This window comes from Arvicola amphibius, chromosome 10, assembly GCF_903992535.2.
Source record: "Arvicola amphibius chromosome 10, mArvAmp1.2, whole genome shotgun sequence".
In the NCBI taxonomy this organism is placed as follows: Eukaryota; Metazoa; Chordata; class Mammalia; order Rodentia; family Cricetidae; genus Arvicola; species Arvicola amphibius.
The window spans coordinates 77,595,465-77,619,713 of NC_052056.1; the positions used below are offsets into that span (position 1 = coordinate 77,595,465).

General features: G+C 50.4%; 1 protein-coding gene across 1 annotated transcript in view; it reads right to left on the reverse strand.

Moving 5' to 3' along the window:
- Positions 1-1,853: 1,853 nt before the first annotated feature.
- The window catches only part of Ppm1f (protein phosphatase, Mg2+/Mn2+ dependent 1F), a 31,850-nt gene continuing 9,454 nt past the window's right edge, over positions 1,854-24,249 (reverse strand). The window contains exons 3-8 of the mRNA XM_038346547.1: positions 18,423-18,565; positions 14,460-14,662; positions 13,409-13,597; positions 11,112-11,255; positions 6,836-6,929; positions 1,854-5,562 (exon numbers count right to left, since the gene is read on the reverse strand). Coding sequence (XP_038202475.1) covers positions 5,183-5,562; positions 6,836-6,929; positions 11,112-11,255; positions 13,409-13,597; positions 14,460-14,662; positions 18,423-18,565 — 1,153 coding nt within the window. The 3' untranslated portion in view covers positions 1,854-5,182. The remainder of the gene's footprint in view (positions 5,563-6,835; positions 6,930-11,111; positions 11,256-13,408; positions 13,598-14,459; positions 14,663-18,422; positions 18,566-24,249) is intronic.

A 24,249-nucleotide genomic window follows, 5' to 3' on the forward strand; every position in this document is an offset into this window, starting at 1 on the left:
CCTTCACTAGAACAACGAGTGAGCCTTGTCTAACATGGAAGCCCACTACCAAGAAGGACTCTCAGGCTGTTGTCCTCCATACCTTTGACCTAAGCTACCTGGACTGTGGATCCATGTGGCTGCCCAGGCCATTGCCAGGTCTGCAGAGAGATGCTGGGTCTTAGCACCCTTCTCTTATGCTAACAGCTGATCTCTCACAAGCTTCTTCTTTTCTTTTTTTTCGGTTTGTTTTTTCAAGACAGGATTTCTCTGTGTAGCCCTGGCAGTCCTGGAACTCACTCTGTACACCGGGCTGGCCTAGAACTCACAGAGACTGTCCTGCCTCTACCTCTCTTAGTGCTGGGATTCAAGGCATGTGCCACCAAACCAGCCTAAAACATGCTCTTGGCAAAAGTGGTTTCTAGATATAACAAAGCCTTTTAGACTTGATTCAGTTATAGAACTGTGTGTAAATCCTGCATAGCTCTGTGCCTCAGTTTGTTTCCATAGCAACTCCAAGTCCTCATGACTCCTCTCAGCCAAAGACTTCTAAGGGGTGTTTTAAAATTACCTGGTGTTGTGGCTTGATATGAAATGCACCCCACAAGCTTGTGTATTTGAACACTTGTCCTCAGCTGATGGTGCTGCTTGGGACCTTCTGGGTGAAGTGGGTCTCTGGGGAGGGACTTTGAAGGTTTATATTTGGCCCCACTTTCTGGTCTTTTTCTGCTTCCTGTGTGGATGAAATGAGATCTGTTCTTCCAGGATGCTGGGCTGGCCTTATGCTCCTGACATGCCTTCCCTGCTCAGATGGACTGTACCCTTCTGGAACCTTCTATGACTTGCTCTGTTTTTTTTTTTTTTTTTTTTTTTAATCACAGTAATGTGAAAGTAACTAATTCATTTGAGTATTTGGAGATATTATACCCAAATTATGGTATTTTAACATTCATCTGTTCTACTGAAATAAAACTTGACTGAAAACAAAAGCATGTTTGCTGTATTAAAACAGAACTCGGGAAAAATCTAAACAAGGAAAAAGAATGTCCCATAGCCCTGCCTCAGAAACCAGTGAAAGCTTAGTGCATTCACCCAAGGCTCGGCAGTTCTGCCTCCCACCGTGCACCCCTCTTCTGAGAGCTCCTCTCTGCCTTGTTTGAAGGCCCCACCTGCAGGAAAAGAGTTCCAGGCAGAGGCTGGGAGTCTCAGTGGCCAAATGCCTGAGCCACTCCAGGCTCCTGGCTGTGGCGAGGCATCACTGATGCTCCTGAGAGGCCTGACCCCTCTCCTGTCCTCATGGCCGGTGAGACAGACAGTCTCAGGATGACAACTAGGACCAGCTGGCTAGGTGTTCCTCCAGATCCTCAGCAGCTTCAAAACCCTGGGCACCAAGAGGTTCCTGAATCCAAAATGCCTCTCAAAGGCTCATGTTTTCAACGCTTGGTCCCAAGTTGTTGGTACTATTTTGGGAAATTGTGGAGACCAGCAAGCAGAACTTGGCTTGAGGAAGCAGATCACTTGGTGTGGGTCCCTGGTCATCTCTCTTCACACTTCCTGGGTTGGCTTTGAGGTAGACACCCATAAAGTCTGTCACATGCTCCTGCCACCATGTCCTGTGCAAGCACATTGAACCAACCACAGGGTAAACTCTCCAGAATACCTCTAGCTAACACCTTCCTTTTAAAGGGTTTTCAGCTAAGCATTTTGTCAGTGATACAGAAGTAACTACAGACACTCAGAGGGGAGAGATGAAAGTGGTACTCAGGAGTCTTGAATATATGGTTTATTGACAGCAGCACAATGGGCCCCGGGAGACTGTCCTTCTGAATTCATCAACTTGGGACTTGTCCCAAAGATTAGAGAAACATGGTATCTTAGAACAATACGTGCTGTTGCACATGACTCCCAGGAAGCCCCTTGAATAAACCCTTGGCAAGGCCCACATCGCATGTAAATGGCAAAGCTCAGTGTGCATGGTAGGGGTGCAGCGGCCAGCGAAAGCACAGGACTCTGGAAGATGATCCCTGGAGGCTTACAGAGGCACAGCTTGAAACACAGCTTGCTTTATACAATTTGGCCTGGCTTCCCTACAGTATGGCCAGGGCAGTCCTCCTGGCCCTGAGAATACAGCTGAGGAAACCAGGACCCCCATGCTGAAACCTACCATGGGGAGAGGGGGCACTGCATGCAAGACCCAAAAGGGCAGGGGCAGACAGATCATGGTGACCAGCAGGGGCAAGGGCTTTCCCAAGCCCTCCAGGTGCCTGTGCCTCTCCCATCATGAGTCCCGAGACGCCCAAAGGTAGGCTGCAAGTACGTTGCTTCCACACCCTTTAAAACACACCATGTCCTATGCTGGTTTCTGACTAAAACCCTGAAAGCCTGCCTGTGCCCTCCCACCTCTTACTCCTACGGGCTTAGCTGGGAGGCAGCCCGACTGCTTTAGCTTTTGTATCCATGCAAGACACTGGCATCTGTAACTCAGCTCTTTTCCAGCCCACTTAATTTTAAGAATAGACTCTAGTAATACTTTAACCCCTCTCTTCTGGCGGTGGAGGATGGGCTCCTCTGCTCTGGCAGCTGCTCACCTTGAGCAGCTCCTACACCTCTAAAACTCCAGGCTGGAGGGACTGGTATGCTGCATACCCCTTCCATGCCTTGCCAAAGGGTAACTGAGGCCAGAAAGGTACAGTGACTTGTTCAGATCATGCAATGAGATGGCGGCAAAGCTGAGACTTAAGAAGTAGGAACATTCTGGCTAGGGGATCCTCTTGGAATGAGAGCCTGAAGAGGGAGTGGCCAAGAAGTCTTATAGGCTAGATACTGGCAGCTCCAGTCACGACAGAAGAGTCCTTTTCTGTGTCTATGAACTAGCACAAGGCCAGCCCTAAACAGCACGCAATGTGCTCTCCCTTGGCCACTAGGTAAGGATGGAGCAGCGCCTAATGCTGGTCCTGGACTACTACCCAGCAGGGGCTTGGCTATCACCACTGCAGATGGACTGAGGGGACGGGGGAGGCACTCAAGAGAAGCCTGGGAAAGGGGCTTCCCTTTACACCTAGGCCTTGATATCTGGCACAACCTTGTATGTATGAATCAGACCATCAAGGGACATCTATGGGGCCTGAATTCCACTCTTACCAGCAATGAACAGAATAAGATTAGCAAAAAAGGGAGAAAACCAAAGTCAGTATCTCCTTCTATCAAGGTCATTGCTACAGGAAGGCTGGACCAACAACCACACCCCTGTGCTGAGAGAGGGCACCAGGCCTTCAAGATGAGCAATACACAGTCATTATGGTGGCCAATTATCTGAGTGTTTAGGATGACTCCTATTAGACTTTGACCATGAAATCAATTACATGGTCTCAACTCCTCCATCCCTGCTGCAGGAATGGGTGAATGCTAAGCATACAGGTGGTGTGCCCAACCAAAGCTGCCCCCCACCACTGCTGGACAGTGGATTTGCCTCAGGGGCAAAAGCATATGTGCCCTTGCTTCTTTTGAGACAGGGCTTAGGTGTGCTGAGCAAAGCTCTGGCAGCCTTGCTGAGGCTCTGCTCTCTACGGGTGGACTATCATCCTCTCCACGGGGCCCTCACAGCCAAGCTCTTCCCAACGCTGCCCTCCCTGAGCCTCTGCTAAGCCACCCATTATCCTCTGGACATACTGGTGTCTGCATAGAGCAGCCTCGACTCACACTGGACCCTCCCTCGGGCCCTCCTTGGTCCTCTACTCTGGGTGTCCCTCCCTCTGCCTGGCTTTCTTGTCTGATTTGATACATCCCAGCTCTTCTTGATACATCACCCAGGCATCATTGCTGAGTCTCCCATCCACTGCTCCAGGGATGTGGAGGTCTTTCTTTCACGTTGCTCAGGTAGAGGACAGTCACATCAGCCACAGGAGACAGGTGGCGACCATGGTGGCAGACTGCAAGCAGCCTCCCCAAGGAGGTGGACCGCTGGGCTTGCCAAAGTTCCTTAACCATGCACTGTCCTCAACGACTCAATGTGACTGCAAATACACCAAGAGATTCTGAAACTTCTAGCCAAGAACAGTAAGATCTTCCTAGATAGAATCCAGCTAGATCCCAAGGGTAGGCAAGGAGGCCACTGTCACCTCAGATGCTCACAGTCACAGCCTCTGCTGATCACTTCAAGGAAGTTCTGAGGTGCCCAGAAACACAAAGGGACCTTCCCAGAAAGCATGTCAGCCCAAAGCATACCTTCCCACAACAAAGGCTGCTTTTTTGACAACTGAACATGTCTGCCTATCAGGATCCATGGTGGGCCCAGCAGCTCTCATCTACGCCAAAGCTGTTTAAGGCACTTCAATGGCTTATTAACACAACCTAGAAAAGTTTGTTTCCATCCCGATTTAGGGAAACAAAATCAGTAATACTGCAAATGTCTCCATGAATACATAAAAAAGTAAAATACTTAAGTTTTCAGGGACAAAATAAATGCTAAGCTTAGCTTAAATTACATGACCTTGTGGGTCAGCTTGGCACTGATAAAACCTGAATACTGATTCTGGATTAGACCTTTCCTTGCAATAAATCTAAGCACACAAATAAAACACACACACGTCTGACATCCCCTCCCTTGGATGCTCAAGGAAAGAGAGGTCTAGAAGACCCTAGTGGCCTTAGTACTCACTTAAGAGTGGCAGTGGGCCAATCCTCTGGGGCTCCTCCCAGCAAGGCCAACGTCTCCTTTTTGGGAAGCCAGCAGCCAAGCAGGACTGTGAGCCTGTCTGTCAGTACAGACCAAAGCCTCCCAGCCACGGGTATAGTGAGAAGTCACAAACTCTCACTGGGCCAGACACCTGGCTGCAGATCTTACCCCAGGACGGGCCTGAAAGGTCTGTGGGAGGGTCTCCTAAGACCTGGCCTGCGTTTGTGGTTAGGCTGCCAACAGGTGCCTGTGGTTTCTGTCCTCAGTCCTGTACTGCCAAGACCACCTCAGCCAACTTCTCTTTAGTGAGGTCATTTCCTATGCTTCATTCTGAGATCCACTTGCTGCCTACTGCAGTTCATGTGGTTCTGAGGACAGACTGTGGAAGGCAGCATGAAGGGCTGGGTGCAAGGGAACGCTGTGAGAGTGCGCACCCCTGCCCACTCTACCTGTTGGATCTAAGGTCTCTGAAAGGGAGGATCACAAGGGCAAAGGGAGAGTCAGGATGGGGCCTGGGGCCTGGACCACTTAGCTTCTCTGTGAGGTATTGGTCTCAAGTTCCGAGAGGCCAGTGGGCAAGTCCTGGCTTCCTACATCTGCTTGGGCATCCCCTGTTCCCTGGGCTCCACCCTCCAGCAGCTCTTGGGGGTCCCTAAGGAAGACTACCATGACTGTAATGTTGTCATGGGAGCCCCGGTCACGGGCCACAGCCACTAGCTCCTCAGCCACACGCAGCCCGCTGCCCTTCTGCCTGATCAAGTGGCTGTGGACAAGACCCGAGACTTCCTGGTGGGGGACAACATCGAAGAAGCCATCACAGGCAAGCAACAGGTAGTCTTCTGAGCCTGTTAGTTTTCGGGATGCTGCATCTGCCTCGCCAGACACATAGGGCTTCTGGAAGACATCCCCTGGGAACAGACAGACAGAGAGCCTTGTTTTCTACTGCTCATACTTCCCCTCCCCATCCCTAAGGGTATCATGTAGGTGCAGAGCCCAGCTGGCTCTTGAGGGGTCACTTGCCAGTGCTTTCCACCCTCCTGGGAGCAGACATCCTCCCCCAGTTCTACGGGAGCAGCTCACACTCCAGGAATGGCTACCGCCTCCAGTGTGTCCAGAGATAAATAGCGACAGCAGCATAAAGATAGGCTGTGAGGAAGGAGCCAACAAAGACGCTTCAGGAGAGCGAGAGGGGCAGATGCCAAACTCCAAGGACAATATGGAGATGGAGCAGTTGGAAAGGGCAGGTGTACTCTCTGAGTTGGGTCCCAGCAGTGGTGGCATACAGAGGAAAATGGGAAGCCATTTTTCCATGAGGAAAATGGATCTTGACCATTGTTTTTGGAGTAAAAAAAGACTCATTAGCATGAATGGGCTGTGAGAAGAACATCATCTATGGACTATTTAACCCTGAGAGGGGTTTCCTACTGCAATTTAGGGGGACTTACAGAGAGTCCCTGAGGATTTTCTATGTTTCTTCTCAATTATTGTTATTTGAGACAAGATCTCTAGTCCAGGCTGGCTTCAAATACCCTATGTAGCCCAGGATAACCTTGCAGCTCTGATTCTCCTCCATCTACCTCCTGAAGGCTGGGAAGGACCACGGCTGTATATCAGTTTAAGAATCAGCAGAAGTGGGAACTGAGCCCAGGACTCTGTGCATGCCAGGCAGCCACTTTACTGACTGAGCTACATTCTTCCTACTTAGTAGTTTCTGGACTTTATAGTGTGTGACAGTATTCATAGTCAACAGAAACTGCAGCCTGAACCTGGGGCTTTCCTGGGTAGAGCGACCTGGTCCAGCCCTCTCAGCGCTGAGGAGGCAGCAGAAAATGACAGCTTACCTCAGCTGGGATCCTGGAGGCAGCTGCTGACGCTCCCCTAGACTGTCCTGAGCTGGGGTCCACTAGGGTGGGTGGATCACATTCGGAACAAAGTATTTTTAGTTTATCATGGTTTATCTGGGGGCAGCTCCACTGGACATCTGGGAGGTCTGTTATGGTATTCCAACCTCTCTTCAGTCAGATAATGGCCCTGAGTTCACTTCCCAGATCTCTCAAAACCTGTCCGAAACTATAACAAGGCCTATATGCTGTGGGTACTTCAGGGAACACTATGCTGCCCTAAGTCTCTGACCATGCCTGTGGCTCCCCACTCTATAGCAGCCCTTCTGTATCCCCTTACCAATGGCTCTAGACACTGCCAGGGTCCCGTTGACTCTCCAGCAGTCCATGAAAGAAACAAAGCCACCCAGTGCTTCAATACGTTCTTTCTCATCCTGCAAGAGACAGCATAAAGTAGGGTCAGGGTGGGGGTGGGCTTTTATTTATAACCACTATATAAATAAAACTTAAGTCAGTCCAAAGCACTTGAACCAAGTCAAGAGGCTTAGTTAGATATCTAAATTAGACACCATTAAAAACAGGGTAATCTGTAACTAACTTATCTTTTAGCTGTGGGAATGGTCGGTTAATCAAGGAATGGGGCAGTATGGAAGGGTCAGCCATGTAAGCCATGATGCATCTCTAAGCAGGGTTTGGGCCAGGAAGGCACTCATGGGGTGGGAGGATGGTCAAACTCCTCAACTTTAGCCTGGGGCATCTATGTCTACCTCGAAAACAGCTGGGTGAAGCACGCGCTGTGTACAGACGGCCATGTGGCGGGAAACACACGGGGGCCAGGCCACGAGAGGCAGCCCTATGTGCAGCCCTAGGTCATCCCTCTCCCTGCTCACTCCTAGGCACTGTCTTTGTCTGCTAGAAGCTCATGGTACTCCAGCCCTGACTGCAAAAAAATCTGCAGAGACTTGGTCTAGCCACAAGTATCTTGAAACTCTCTTTGGTTCTGTCAGTCCCCTCTGGGGAGGTCTCCCAGATGTAGTTTGTCTCCTGGAGGCTGGTGTAAGTAGCTGAGTACACGCCTTGTGTCCTGTGGGTGAGGGAGGTCACTCATATCCCTACTTTACTAGTTTTATAAAACTGGGATCACACCTTCCTTGGGGCAGAGCCGCCCGGAGGCTTCTAAGTGGCAGAACCCTCCTTTCTGAAGCTCCAAGTCCTTATATATTTGACTGGTCTGAACTGGGCACCAGGGTCAATGATCCCCACCATGACAGGCAATTTGGAAATCCTTAGCCAAGGCCTCTGTGCCGACAGGTCCATCCAGTCTGCAGCGGCGGTAGCACCAGGATTCAGAGTAATGTGTGAGCTGGTTGGCCTTGCAGAGCTTGGCCCTGTGACCTTAGTCCTCTCCTGGTCCTTCTTCCCTTTCCTGGACCCGCCTCAGTCTGTACTGACACAGCCTTGCTCTATGCGCATGCTTGTTACAGGTGCAAGCCACTCATCCTTGCCTGTTTCCTCTGACACCCTCCCCTCCACTCCTCCTGCTTTCTCCTCCCCACCTCCTAAGACAGTCTCTCTGCAGCCAAAGCCCGATGGCGCAGCAGCTGCTATTACCAGCCACAGTACCCTTTTCCTTGGCATCAGGGCTGCGCTCAGCAAGGTCTCAGTATCCTCAGTCCTCAGCATCCCTGTGGACCCTAAGGCCCTTTCCATATCTCCTCAAAGCCTGGACTCCTCCCTCCTGAGGTCACCATCTGCAATTGCCATCGACAACCTCACAGCCCCACTCTTTTGAGACCAGAACTCAGCTTGCCCTCTAGTGGCCTGGACATGAGGGTTGTGGAGTTTTCCCACTCTAGTTTCAGTAGCTGCAGGTCAGTGCTACAAAGCCCGCTCTCTCTCATCACTGCCATGTGACTTGCTGCGGTCATGCCTGTCTTCATGACCTAGCCCATGTCTCAAGTGCTTTGTCCACAGTCCTTGACTTGGGTCTTATACCCTCACTGTTGTGCCCCGCTTTGCCACCAAACACAGTGTCTGGGCAGAGGGTACTGGGTCCCGTTTCATCATCTTGCTGCCTCAGGAAAGCATACTATGAAGCAGACACTAAATGTCACCTGGCTTAAACTGAACCTAGGGGCGGGAGGGGCTCTATTTAGACAACTGCAGGATAAGGGACCATCATGAGTCCCCATAGAACCCTCAAAGTCACTCGTGGTGGTTTCTCTGAAGCTCTCCAGGCTGTCAGTGTTTCTGCTGTGGCTTTTCTGGCAGTTGGCAGGCAATGACAGGGATCACAGGCAAGAGCTGGCAGGATCGGGAAGGAGATGGGATCTGATCTCAGCTCCGGCAGACTCCAGGTCAGCAGACACCTGACCCACAGGTGTGCTCCTGTGCAGGCACTAATTCCATATTCATCCCATACCATCAAGTGACTCTGCCTAACAGACAAGCTCCGAGACTCAGAAGAGTCAAGCTAGGACCAAACGGGCTCAGGACTGGGCAGATAAAGGGATTACTGGACACAGCTTGCAGGGTGTTGGCAGTGGGAAACAGAGTATCCTGGGCAAAGGCTGGCACTCATCCAGACCGGGAGCAGATGTCAGTCCCTTGTGGCTGTGGTGAAAACAGAGTGGCAGAGGCTACCACCTTAGTGATGGGCTCTGGGTAAGTGACGGAACCTTTCTGAACCTTCATTTTCTCTTCTATATACCAGTATGAGCATAGTGCCTCTCAAGCCAGGAGCCATATCCCTGCCTGCTGCTACCTGTCCTTACACAACAAAAGAGGAATGTGTGGGAAACATGTCCAAGTCCCCAGGCAGGAGCTGACCTCCCTAACATGGCTGCAGTGCTCACAGTTAGTAAAAACAAAACAAAACAAAACAAAACAACCAACCAACCAACCAAACAAACAAAAACAGGTAAAGGACAGACAGTGCACATGGGAAAAAATGCAAGAATGTTGAACTTCTTAAAAGATGTTCAAGAGCTTGAGAGATGGTTTAGTAGTGAAAAGCACTGGTTGCTCTTGCAGAGAACCCGAGTTCAGTTCCCAGCACCCACAAGGTGGCTCATAACTGCTTGTAACTCCAGTTCTGGGACATCTGACACCCTCCCTGGTCTTTGCAGATACTAGGCAGAAATGTGGATCACATATATGTAGGCAAACACACACGCACATAAATAAAAATAATAAAATCTTAATGACAAGAAAATAGGTTCAAATTTACTCAGTAAGCCTGGGTGCAGTGGCTCACACTTGCAGTCCTAGCAGGACTGTCAAGTCTGAGCTCAGGTTGGCCTACACAGCAGGTTCCAGGCCAGGCAGAGCTACAGAACCTACCTAAAAACAAACAAACAAAAACGCACTTTGAAAGAGAAAATGAAGGGAAAATGAGGAATTCTTGCCTTCAGCTGGTGTTGCATAACAATTTCCTTGCAGCTGAAAAAGACCCTTTTGGAGGGAGAGATGCTCCCTGGACTTTTAATGGTTGGGAAACCCAGAACGCTGTACAGAAAGCTGCACGGATGAAGCCTTCATGAGCCTGGGGTAGGTTTTCCATGGTGCAGCTTCAAGCTACCCATAAGTAATCCTGATAAACGCCTGGTTCCCCCAGGAGACTTGGGAAAAGTGACTCGGGTCTGCCACTGATGCTTTATCTGGAGAGAACAGGCATTGTACTCTTAGCAGCAGGGCTTGGCTCAGGCTGGTCCAGGCTGAGGACAACTGTAGTGTGCCTACCATGACTTAGCGTCTTTTGTCCTAGAAACCTGCTGTGTGGATACCTGAGCCTGGACCATGTGAGCACACAGTTATCACTGCTGCCGCATTTCGAAGTGGAAAGCAGAGAATCCCGGTGAATGTCTGTGACGTGGGGACTGCACTGTCAGTGAATGGAAGGCCATGCTGTGTCTGTAAGAAAGTGTGGAGCTTTATGTGCTGATGAGGGAGGTCCCAGCTGCACAGTGAAGTGGCACGAGGCAGGAGGAGCATAGGGAAAGGAGGGCTGGGGAGGTGGTGGAGAGCATTCCTTGACTCTGAGCATTCCCTTTCTGGACGTACTGGGCAGTCCACACATTTGTGAGGTCAGAATCTGAGCACTTGTAACTCCAATGTCCAAGGTGAAGACCACAAAACTCAAGAGGCTGCATGACTTTAGAATTCTGGGATTCTAGGGCGGACTCTACCTCAGGCCTACCTGAGGTCTTCCAGACCTGGGGCAGTGTGGCTTCCTTGGTCACTCTCAGCCAGGGCCATCTGCTCTTTGACTGTCACTGCTGCAGGATTCCGTGCAGGCCCCGCAGGCCCAACAGACCCCACTTCTAGGTTTGCCTGTTAGGGCACAAGCCCCAGTTCTTGCCTGAAACTCTGAGCTCCCAGGAAGGGCTCATGTGGGACCCCCTGACCACTTTTACCAGGCAAAGGAACCCTTCCTTTGCAGGGGCACCGGGAGTCTTCTGGACCCTTTGCTCCTTCCTAGTTTACACCAACAACATCAAGCTGGGACCTCCTGGCATTCCATTTCCCTGTGAGGTCCTAGACTTGGGTCCCCTCCTGGGGTCCAGCACAACAGGGGCTCGAGAGTGTCTTAAGCTTGAACGAGAGGTGCCCCTTACCTGTCGCTCGGGTTTGTGTGGCTCCATCAGCTTCACTACCTGGCCCTGCTGTACCAGGATGACCTGGGAGTCTCCGAGCCAGGCTACGTGCAGGGTTGCTCCCGTGATGAGTGCACACACACCTGTGGTACCACTCTGCAGTCGCTGCAGGGAGAGAGGAGAGCCATGGAGGGTTGCGGACTGAAGAGGAAGGGCCCCCACGGCTACTCATGGACCATGCTGTTTTCATGCTGTGTGGAGAGAACATGTCCTACAGGAAGCCCTTCACACCCAACACTGGGACTGATGAGATGGTCTACAGTGGTGGGAAGCAGACTACGATACTGGGAAGGCATGGAAGGGCAGGTACCACAGAGAGCAGGAAAAAGATCTAGGCATGACCAGTATTGAGGCAGGGCTTCGTGAGTGTAAGTCAAACTTTTCCAACTGCATACTGTAAACAATGCTTGAATCGCATCTCAGAGAATCTCTACAAAAACACAAAAGGGCTGCAGATGTAGAAGAGTGGCAGACCACTTGTGTAGCCATGCGAGCCCTTAGGTTTGGTCCCCAGAGCGAGGAGGAAGCTAGGGAAGGAAACACCTGCTTAAGAAACTTCTTTCTCTATTCGGAGGGGTAACCCTAATCTCCGTGGCCTGCTTCACCTGCTGGATGTGATGGGGGCCATGAGGCCCCCCTAGAGTTGTGGATGCTGAGAAGAGGAACGCAGTTCAGTTGTATTTTCACTAAAGCCTTTCGGTCAGCATATGATGAAAGAGACTCTCTCTCCAGGGTTCTGTTATTCCAGGGTGGTCCTGGGTCTTCCAGATTCTGGAAAATACGGCTTCCTTGCTCATTATCAGCCGGGCCATCCAGTCTTTGCCTGTGTTGCAGGATTCTGTGCTGGCTTGAGCACAGGCCCCGCAGGCCCATTTCGGGGGTTGGTTTCGTAAGTGTCTAAGCATTGGTACCTCAGTGTCTAAAATGGCTGCAGTATTAGACCCTGCCCTCACTGCTGCTGGGAGGGCCCAGTGAGGTCTGCTTTAGGGCATAGAGGAGAGGCCCATTGTCTGTTTTCATCAACAAGGGCCTTATCCCTACACTCCAAGAAGAGAAGTTCCAGTGGCTATTAGTGGCCTGTTGAGACCTGGTTGAACAAGGGGCACTGGGACAGTTTGTTAATCATGATATATATATATGTTTTAATGAATTGACATCTGGGGCCTTACTGATCCTGACGAGACCACCACTCCCATGGCTGTCGAACTTTTAGTGACACAAACCCTGCTCTGTTAGTATTACCTTTCACAGGCACACCAGATAGTCTGGAGCCATGTCCCCAAAGCCACCTCCTTCACCTACAGGGCCCAAGTTCTGACACAAGTTGGGGGCTGTTCTTACAGCTCAGACTAGCATGGCTTATAACTGAGATTGCTGGGATTTAGATGCCTGGGAAACCAGGCTTGCCTCTCTGCCCTGTGACTCCTGCTCACGGAAGCTGTAAGTGGTTGATTCTTTTAAGTACTTGTCTGCCATTCTACCATCCTTAGCTGCAGGAACCAGTCTGCATCTAAGTCAGGCGGCCCTTTACTGGGTTGGCGGACCATGTCTGTGTCATATAGCTCCAGCATGGTGGCCCAGGAATACTGTGGTTTGTAAGCCCCAAGGCTTTATGTACTCTAACTTAATTTCCATCATGAGATATTAAGAGAGTAAAAGTATCTGCTGTAGTACTGGAAAGATGACTTTGCTGGTGTGAGCACTGGGAGGGGACTGGGACTGGATAAGGCCATGAATGGATAGAGTAGAGGGTAGAGCTCCTCACAGTTAGGTCCTGGTGGCTTTGGGAGACAGATAGAGACCAGAAGATACATATACACCCACATATGTGCACATGCATATTTGTATGTACACACACACACACACACATCTCTCTCTCTCTCCCCCTATTTCTTGTTCTGAGCTACCATGATGTACTAGCTGCAAGGCCATTATCAAGGTCACTTGCCTTGCACGTCTTGAACTGAGTCAAAAGAAACCCATCTTTATAAAGTGATCCGACCTCAATTACTTTGTTATGGTGACGAAGAACAAGACTAGTACAGGAGACAAGCTCTGTGTTGCTTCCATTTAAATGAGAACTGAGCCCCGCGCCTGAAGGAATGAAATAGCTTGCTTGCCAGCAGTGCTTGGTGAGACCCTTCTTTCCTGAACCAGCAACCACTTTCATTTTTCTTCCTCTATGGAGACCAGAACTCTCTGATGCTAACAGCTGCAGTTCCCCAAACAGCACGTTAGTCCCAGCTGCCAGTTCTCACCTCTCGCTTGGCTTTCCAGAGAAACATCTCATCAGTGCGCTGGAAGGCTTCCTTGAGGGCCGCTGCTGGGTCTGTGAGCAGCTCCGGCAGGTGGGACGCATTGGTGTGCACGTGGACAGAGGCATACCTCGCAGCATCCACTCCTCCATGGCCATCAAACACAGCGAAGTAGGCACGGTCCACAGAGTCCTGTGGGAGTAGAGCGGGAGTCAGACCCCTGGCCACCTGCTCTCATCTGGGGAGGGCTGTTCTAGTTGCCAGGCAGCAACCAGGGTAGAGCTATGGCTGCAGTTTGTCCATACAATTCTTACATGGAAACCCAATTCCCGCAGGATGTAAGGGAGATCTTTGGGAGGCAGCTGGGATCAATTCATTTAGGGATGAATGGACTATCAAGGAGTAGTTTTTCTCCTTGGGAAACTTGTTCTACCTTGCTATGGGAGGGCCTGCACTGCTTTGGTGTTCTGAGGAGTTCCCCATCAGACTGAAGGCCCTCTTCAGATGCAGTCCCTTGACATAAAGCCTCTCATTTTCCAGAGCAGTAAGAAATACATTTTTTATAGATGACCCAGCCTCAGGCAATAAAACACTCAAGACAGGTAGGGTCCGGAAGAACTGGCAGGGCCCTGTCCATCAGCCAAGTCACACTGCTCAAGTCCTATAAACAAGGAGGCTTGGGAAAGGTCAGCCTCGGCCTCAGTCTCACCAGCTCTTCCCGGCTACCGCAGACATGCTGCTCAAGGTGAGAGGCATCAGGAAGCATCTGTGGTTGGAGACACAGCAATTCAAGTCTGAACCTAGCACCTGGCTCTTGACATACAAATACAGGCCAACTGTTGGCTTTGTTTTTAGTCTTTGGTTGTGGAAAGCAATGTGCCTGGAAGCCTGGTGCTGTGAACGAGCTTCCCAGGCTCCACGGGGTGGCACGGACTGAGCCCCAAAACAGCAGCTCCTCATAATCTCCCCGGGCATGACTTTGGCTGGCGGCTCTCTCAGCCCGGTACCCCCGTGACACAGTGCCCGTTCCCGGACTCTGCAGGTCAGCACTCACAGACAAGCCGAAGAGGTGGTTGAAAGTAGGAAGGGACACATGCCGATCCTCCATCTTGCGCCGTGTGTTCCGGATGGCATGGATAGAGACCAGCCACTGCCGCTGAGGAGCCTGGGCAGACAATGGCACCTGCTTCTGCCACTGGCTACATACTTCCCAAAGACAGTTAAAGAGGCTTCGGGCCAGGCCTTTGGCATCTAGCACTGACGGGCATAATGGAGAAATTGTTAACCAAAAAGTAAAAACATGCAATTGAGACTTAACTACTCTCCCGTATCCTTTCCTGACACATTCCCAGGTTTTAAATAGCTCCTTTCAACAGCCTATATGGGCCCCACCTCACCAACCAGGGCATGCTCAGCATACTAACCTATAAACTATGCAAGAAAGCCTGTGTTAGGTGGGGAAAAGAAGTCTGCCCAATAATTAGGAATACTTTAGGTCCAAGGACAGAGGCGTAAGTGAATTCTGCCTGTTCCAATGAAAAAATTAAGATTCCCACAACTCAACACACAACTACCTTCTAGGCCAATAACTTTCCTCTTGGGCATGAGTCCCAGAAAAATGAGGGCTGTTCTCACGAAAACAGTGCATGAATCATACTAGCTTCATCTGTACTAGACTAATTCTGTAATCTGTCCAGATTTCCTCCAACCTACAAATGCCTTGACAGCCAGACCCTGGGAGAGGGTTCAGCAGCAGAACCAGTGAAGGACGATAAGCAGCCCAGCTAGCTCAGTCCCTGGGGAATCACACCAAATGGAAGATGCTACTCTCCAAATGTTAAGCTTTTTTTGAAATGACATCATTAAATGGAGAAAACCAGTCACTACTAGGAGTTAGGGACTGGGTTTAGCAGGGGAGGAGTGTTAGTGTGGCCCGTAGAAGGATCCTTGGGACAGGAAACTGTCTTTTGTATGGCCATGTTCAGATCCTGTATGTGACACACTATTACAGCTTTGTATGATGTTCCTGGGAGGAAACTGGGTCATGTACAGTTGGGATGGACATCTCTGCATTACTCCCATAATTAACTGCATGTGTACCTATGATTATTTTCAAAATAAAGGATGGAACAGAATGGAACAGAACAGAACAACCTCCCCCACCTCTCAAACCCAAAGCAAGCAAGCAAGCAAGCAAGCAAAAACCCAGTTAGGGCTAGGGATACAGCCTGATGGCAGTCTCTGCTTAGCACATCCGAGGCTTGAGCTAGATCTCCAGCACCACAAAGAAACTACACAGCAGCATAGAAATAGACATAACGTTTACAAGAATGTGAAACTGTTTATGATATGATTTTAAATTGAGAAAATGATAGAAAATTACATATATAGTTATTCGCAAGTATATGAAAAAAGTCATTTAGTTCCAGAAAAAAAAAAAGGCAGAAATGATCTCTGTATAATCAAGACATAGGTAGTAGGACCCCTGGAGCTATATTTGTAGGCTTCCCAATCCCATATATATGATGTTTTAATACTTTTCTAACTCCCCATTACAAGTGCTTGCCCCCATGTGGCCTTGAACTCTGATGCTTCTTCAGCCAGTGAGGCTCAAGCCACTCCTGAGTGTCAGACTTGGTGGGCTGCTGCTACAGAGCTGAATTCAGACTTTAAAAGAAGAAAGTCCCACAAGTCTAGCTTCTAAGATGAGACCAATGCAGATCAAGGTCAAAGGGGACTCTCGGGGCTGAGCTCTCAGGCCTCACTTCATCTCAACGCATAAAGCCCTCTTGCCAGTCTGGATGTGTGTGGCAGAGCCACCGTCTAAGAGGGCAGCTAAAGGTCAGGTAACAGAAAACCACAGAGTTCAAACATCAAAGCCCATGCCAGAGGGACAAGGAGAATTGGGAGAAGTGTTCTTAGTCGGAAGTATAGCTATGGAAGTAAAGGGAAGGAGTGGAAGCAAGCCAGAGGGAGCCACAGAAGAAAAGCGATGAGCAGGGAGAAGGATAAAGCCAACCAGAATCCTCCATCAAGGTGGGGTTAGGAAATCTAGTCTGCTGCAGTATCATGTCCAAGACAGTGTACCACTCAAGCATTTAGCAACAGCCGTGGGTGTGGCAGACCAAGGAGCTGGAGAACTGACTTTATTAGGCCCAGCCTGGGGACCACAGCTCTGAATGTGACCCAGTGCAAACTCCCGATGCACTTATCCAGCCAGTTTCCAACCACATCACTCCCGAGGTCTTTCATCCTCTCTTCTGTAGAAAGCTGGACTCCTAAAACTGCCTCGAGTGCTGTTGTGGTCTCCCTGCTCCTGGTATTTAGGAAGCTTTGGGCATGCCAGGGCCTCTAGGCCTGGGCTGCCTCCTTTTTAGTCTTGGGTTATACTGCTATTTCCAGCAATAGGTTTGGACTTGAATTTTGCTCAAGCAAATAAAGGGCAATTAAAAAACAAGGCCTGCAGTAATGCCCAGCCTCAGGCTCTTGGAGCCCCAGCCTGACTTCTGGCCAAGGGCTATAGCTCTGAGCCTCAGCGACTACCTGGGAGGTCTGTCTTCACAACAATCACAGGGAAGCTGCTGGCAGGTGGGCACAGAGATGCTGTAGTCACAAGTCTGCCTGTGGCAGTAAGCCTCACACAATGTGCTGATACAGCTGGGCAAGAACAACTTGGAGACTACAGACTTGCCTCAAGTGCTCAATGCCACAAGCCAAGGCCTGCGTGGAGGCTCTGGGACTGACAGGGAGGGTGTGGCAGGCTCCACCCTTCTCCATATGCCCTGGTGGAAGGCCTGGTTTCTCAGCTGCAATTTTCTTTCCTACCAGCAGGTGATGCTGTCTCCCGTCTGGAGGGGTAAGGAGGGGGTGTTTGTTTTGTGGGGCCTGGTGGCCAATGCCACCAGGCTGGAAGCCTGTTAGCTTTACAGAGAACAATGGCTGCTGTCATTGTGAATGTCTCTCCCAAGCAGAGGGGCAAGGCCATGCTGGAATGAGAGGCTGGCAGGGAGTTGTGGAAGGGAACGGAAATAGAGATGGGGAGGGTGGCTGGTAGGCACAGTGCTAGAGGCTGCAACTGGTTTTCTTTTCCTTCTATTGGGTTGTTTTCCCTTCTAAAGGCTGACCTCAAAGAAGGCAGCAAGGAAAGAGAAGCTGCTTCCTACTGTCTGGAAAGTGTGGCCCGGTAGCCTGTGTGGGGCATTCCGGCAGCAGCCATTTCCTTCCTGGCACTTGTGGTCTCACAACAACCACTGTCCTGCTACAAGACTAGGAAAGAGAGACACACAGAGGAAGAGCCCTGTACTCTTAGAAGCAAATTCTCTGCCAAGAGGCCTGGAAGCCTCTGGGCACTCACTCCCAGTCCCTGGGCCCCTCTGGTTGTGGCCTGGAGGTCCCTGGGCCCCTCTGGCTGTGGTGTACCAGCCTTGGGGTCCCTGGGCCCCTCTGGTTGTGGTGTACCATTGTAGGGCCCACCCACTGATGGCTGTGGCTCCAGCAGCAGCAGCAGCAGATACACAAGCCTCTACCTTTGCCACCTGATGATTATGGGATCACTGAGTGTTGCCATCTAATGGTTCCAACCAAGGAAAGTCAAGGCAGGGAAGTCAAGGCAGGGAACCTAGACACCAGCTGCTCCCCTCCATGGGTAGAAATGTCTTGCTGCTGAGGGCCTCTTGTCAGCTGAGGGGAAGCAGCAGGTAGAGGTGAGGCTAGCTGTGTGGCTGTGAGCCAACACCTTGGGTTCATGTGTAAAAAGCACAAGTGTCAGCCATTTCTAGGGGCTTTGAGGCATAACCAAGAAAAGACAAAGGTGGTGCTTGGTACCAGCCAGATCAGTCTCTCTGGCTGATTCTGCCCTGGGTGCTGGTCAGTCCCCACTGCAGGTTTTCTACTGACATGTCATGTCTTCTTTGTACTTTGTCCTTGCTGTCTTGATAGCACCCTGGGCACTGACCTTTAGTGTCAACCTGAGTCTGTCACTTGCTAAGCAATCTCAGAGCCATATGAGAGGACTCACAGGTCACAAGGACTCTCTCTTCTTCTTCTTCCTCCTCCTCCTCCTCTTGCTCAGGCAACTTCTTGAATTCAGAAAGGTCTATCTGTAGTAGCTGGGAAATTGCCTTGTGGGTCACAGCTGCAGCAAATGGTGGGGGAGCGTTCCTAGGGAGAAGACATAAGAGGAAGACTGGAGCAGCTCCCAGCTGAAGTCTAGGCCTAGCACACCCCCCACCTTGGAGATGGAGAGATGGCTCATACCTCCCCCCCACCCAGGGGTTTCTGTGTCCAAAGACCTGGAATGGATGTTTACACAACACCAGAGGTACACTATCTGATAGGACCTGCTGGAAAGGTATCCTTGAGGCATGCCAACCTCAGTGGCCAGGAATCTGCCCTGATTCTCAAGATGTTGATCCTTGGGACCCGGACATGCTATGAGTTAAACTGTATTCCCCAATTCATATGCTGAAGGCTGACCATCTATCGCCTCAGATGGGATCATTCTTATAAGTAGGTTCAGTGAGGACAGCACTAGCAAAGATGAGATTATGGTAGAGCGTGAGACTGGCTTCTTTGTGAAAAGGGCGAACACTGACACAGATGCACCCATGAGGAGAAAATCCTGTAGCTAGAGGACAGGGATGTAGGTGAACCCACACACCAAGGAACGCCCATGATTATCTGCAGACCACAGGAGGGCTCAGTCGAACTGACACTTTCACCTCCTTTTGGCCTCCGTCCTGTGAGCCGACGATGACATCATGATGACAGCTATGCTGTCTAGTCTGCACGCTCTGGGCTGATAGCCCCAGGGACCTGTTCCTGGGAGGAGGGGTCCCAGGTGATGACCCATGCGGCCCAGGAGAAGCCTCTCTGAGCTGCTGGGGTGTGGAGAAGGGAGCTGGGGGTGGGTCAGGCTGTGGCCACAGAGAACTCTGGTCTGTTTTGAGGAGAGACAGGATAGTGTCAGACAGAGTGCTGAGATCTCTGGGCCTCTAGAGGATGGGCTGAATGACTGCTGGTGACAACAGTCTAGAGAGGCCAAGGTCAGGGCTGGGCAGGGAGCCTCTGTGTAGAGACAACAGAACAGTACTGGGAGCTGATTAAGAGTGGGTCAGAGGAAAGAGCAGAGAATCGAAGTATCTGATGTGAGCAGTCAGGCTGAGGGAAGGGGAGCCCCATCAATAAGCCCAGCTGGGACAGGGAGTCAGGTTCTGTTTTCACAGGTCCTGCAGAGTTCAGGAGACCTGGGGAGCTGTGGGAACGTGGTTCGGCAGGAGATAGAGCCCAGGAGGAATGAAGGCGGGGAGGCCCAGCTCCAGAAGAGTTGGTGGAGTGAGGAATGGTAAAATAAGGGTCCTCCTCGGGACCACGGAAGAAAGGTCTGGAGGAATGTAGACCGTCTGGAGTCACAGAAGGATGAAGAGCACAGGAGGGTGGGAAGGAATGTCACCTCGTGCTGATAGCAGTCGGGAGAGAGGAAATGTCAGTTTCCTGTTGGGGCCTTGGGCAGGCATCAGCGCAAATGGGACAAAGGATCAAAGACAAGAAGCGCCTGGGAGACAGACAAGTCTGTTGTAGCCGGAGCAGTGGACAGTGGGCTGAGATCACGTATCTCTCTCCATGGCTGTTCTGCTCTCCCCAGGGCTTTGGGGATCCTGTTTAAAACAGAGGCCCTGAGTCTCTGGCAGAGGGGTCACACTTCCTGGGGCATCAAAAGCTTCTAGAATGCACCTCAATCTCAGAACTTGCTTCCATGTCTGGAGGGGGAATCCCTGAAGCTAGGCTATGTGCTCTAGCACAGTGTGCCTATTCCAAAGGGCATCTGGCTGAGTCTTCATGCCTGACAGTCTGGTTTTTAAAACTTCTTTAAATTAAAAAAAAATTGAGGTAGGGTTTTACTTTGTAGCTCAGACTGGCTTATAGCCCACACTGGCTTCAAACTGGGATTCCTTGTTTCAGCTGGGATTATAGTTGTGAACACTATGCCTGGATTTTATGTGTGTATGTATGTGTGTGTGAATATGCGTGTGCACTCACATGTTCCTGCAGAGGCCAGAGGAGGACAGCAGATGTCTGGCTCTATCACTCCCTATGAGTCCCTTGAGACAGGGTCTCTCACTGACCCTAACAGCCACTGAGCTCCTGGGATCTGCTCGTCTCTCCCCTAATCCTGGGATTACAGGTACATGCAGACACTTCCAGCTTTCACGTGGTTACTGGGGATCTGAATGTGGTTCTCATGCTTGCACAACACTCTGACCCACTGAAGCATCCATCTCCTTAGCCGCTTTACTGCCTTTGTTGTTGTTGTTTAAACACAGTATCTCACGTAGTCCAGGTTGGCCTCAAGCTTGCTATGTAGCCAAGGCTGACCTTGAACTCCTAATTCTCCTACCTCCGCCTCTTCAGGTAGAGAGCCAGGGTTACCATCATGGCAGGCTGACATTCCACTTTGATGAGAACAATGACCTTCTGAGAGCCTGGCTGATGAGTCATATCCTAAGGCGACTGGCCATCTACTGATGGTCTTTAGATTTAGAGAACTGGGGACTGAACCTAGAGACTCCTGCAGGCTAGGTAAAAGTCTGTCATGGTTTTCTTTTTACTTTTTGAGCCAAGGTCTCACCCAGACCCTTGGATTATACCCTGTATTCTAGGCAGGCCTGAGCCGTCAATCCTCCTGCATCGACCTCTTGAATAGCTGAGATTACGGGACAGTACTGCCAGGCTCTACTACCGACGGCCTTTGGGACTGTACAATGAGCTGAATTTTTTTTTTTTTTTTTGAGAGAGAGAGAGAGAGAGAGAGAGAGAGAGAGAGAGAGAGACAGAGAGAGACAGAGAGACAGAGAGAGACAGAGAGACTCAGGGAGCAGCCTCTGAAGTGCCTTTGAAAGACAACCAGCAGAGACGGGGCGCAGTTCAGCGGTAAAGCACTTGCCTAGCTTTCTGAGACCCTGGGTCACGTCTCCACCCCACTCTTGCCATATTCCCTGCTCCCAAATAAGGAAGAGTACATCTGGGTGAAGCCAATACGTGAGAATAAGCTCCCCGTGTGAGGCATTTCCTGCCAGGCGCTGGGCTTTCCTTCAGAGGCAGGGAAGGGGTACCCACTCATCTGGTGAGGTCATGCTGACGCTTCCTGCCCGCTGCCTGCTGCATTTGATGGGGGCAGGGAGGCGGCTTCCAGCCATGGAGACACAGACAATGCCTGGCCTCTAGCCATAAGCACTTCCTTCCTGGACAAGGCCTCTACCTTATTCCAGGGACCCACCCAGGGATGTGCTCTGGAGGCCCTCAGCCCTGTCATCACACCACAGATGTCAGCTCTGAGTCTGGGAGTGGAGCGCGTCAACTCAGCTCGAGGAGGCTGTGCCTAGGACACGGGCACCTCAAGGGTTACCAGGAGCCTACAGGGGGTGAAAATGATGTCTAGGTAATTACAGTGTAAGTTTTATATTGCCCAGGGACCTAAAGATGTGATAGTGAGATCAGAATAAATGGAAAAGAAAGGAAAAAGAATGTGCAAAGCCCAGAAGTCAGATATATGACTTCCGGATGGTCTCAGAGGAATATCCCTTAAAAGCCGAAAAAAGAGCCAATGGATCAACGTATTAGAAGACCTTTACACCCACAAAGCTAACTTGGCTGTGGGGACATGAACAAGGCAAGAGGGTCTGTGAGGCACAGAGGAGCGATGTGTGCACACACGGGTAAATGTGAACTGCTGCGTGCGAGGCAGCCGATGGAGGAGGCTCACATCACAGGTAATGGTGACGCGTGCCCATGCCCACACATAAGAGAAAATGCTGGAAATGAACAAACAAATCCATGTGGAGGGCTGGAAGACAGACCTTTAGTTCTCTACTAAATTTTTGTTTGTTTGTTTGCTATTTTCTTTTTTGAGACAGGGTTTCTCTGTGTAGCCTTGATTGTCCTGGAACTCGCTCTGTAGACCAGGCTGGCATCGAACAGAGACCCACCTGCCTCTGCCTCCCGAGTGCTGGGATTAAAGGTGTGCACCACTACACCTGGACTGTACTAAATTTTATTTTATTTATTTATTTTTTTAATTTTTTTTAAAGATTTATTTATTATGCATAAAACATTCTGCCTCGATATATGCCCGCACACCAGAGGAGGGCGCCAGATCTCAGTACAGATGGTTGTGAGCCACCATGTGGTTGCTGGGAATTGAACTCAGGACCTCCGGAAGAACAGCCAGTGCTCTTAACCTCTGAGCCATCTCTCCAGCCCTGTACTAAATTTTAATGGTATACTTATGGTATACCACAGGGCCTAAGCAGGTTCTTGGGGTTTTGTGCCACCCCATCCATCTTCATTTTTTTTTTAAATTGAAAATAACTTTTTAATACAGTATTTTAATCATAGTTATTCCTTCCTAATCTCCTCCCCTCCATCTAATTCCATGATCTTTTCTCTTTAGAAAACGAACAGGCAAACAAAATAACAACACCCAAAGAAAAGGCATGAGAAACACACACACACACACACACACACACACACACACCATTAAAAAAATACAAAATCAGAAACCATGTTATATAAGCAAAGGCCAGTAAGATTTTAAAAAAAAGCCCAAACAAAGAAACAAAAAAATCTACAAAAATACCATTGTGTTGGCTGTCTATAGCTGGGCATGGGCCTGCGTATAAGTCTGGTTTGTAACCCAGTGAGACTCCATTGGAGAAAACTAATTTTTCCTGGGCAAGTGGTTGTCAATTGGAGATAGCTTCCTGTTAGGGCTGGAAGCCCATGTCCACTTCCCCCCTCAGCACTGGGACCCCATCTGGCTTGAACCTGTGCACGCCCTGTGATTACTGTACATCAGTCCCGTTGTGCCTGGAAGACACTGTTGCCATGGCATTGCCCCCCCCCCCCCCCCGTCTTTTGACCCATCCAGCTTCTAACGCAGGGCTTTTGCCTATCATTGACCACTTGTGTGTACCTCAAACAAGTTTTGACCTGGGGCTCTGTGTTCCTCCCTCGTCCCTCACCAGGAGTAAACATAGGTCCAGCTATGGCCATCCCTGGGTTATCTGCTGATGCGAGCAGCCATCAAAGCCTTTACACTCCTCCCCTTCCCATCTCACTGCTGTAAAGCAACACCAGCCCTTCCCATCCAGGTCTCCCCAGGAAAGTCTTTCCTCAGCACCACCTACGCTGGGAACCTATGCACAGCTTAGAGGCCCTGTCATCCCCTGGGGTTTAGGAACTGATCCCTAGCCCAGGCCGCGTGTCCTTGCCATCCCAGCAGCTTTCCCCCGTCCATTCCAGTCTTTCTGGACACTCCTGAGCCCTGCAGGTAGCAAGGCCCTTTGTGTCTATGTAGAAGATCCAGTGGCTGCTCTCTCCTAACTGCTTCACCCCTGCAGCTCCCAAGTGTGGCTGTGCTTCTCTGTCCCCCTCCCTCACTTCCTGTACTCAAGGCTTTTGACCATGAAATGGCCAGTTCTTTCTCACACTGGGGATGAGTTAATTTATATCATCCGTCTCCAAAATACTTTCCCCAAATTAAGCAGCTACACCACATGCATATAACGCAATCACAGAGCAATACTCCTGGGTCTGTGGGGTCCATGGTGGACATGGCTCTGAAGCTGACTGCGCGTTGTCTACTGTGCTAGGGTCCTAGCAACTGTTGCTGGGTGAGTAGAGATGGAGCTGATGGGCAGCAAGGAGGCAAGGAAAGTACATCCCCAGGGGACACTGAGGTGACAATATGCCGAGGCTGGACATTGTTCTAGCTTTGGGAGATCTACAGAAGAGTCATGAGCAATGCTGACAGTAAGAGTCATGGGCTCATTCCCCTGGTGAATGAA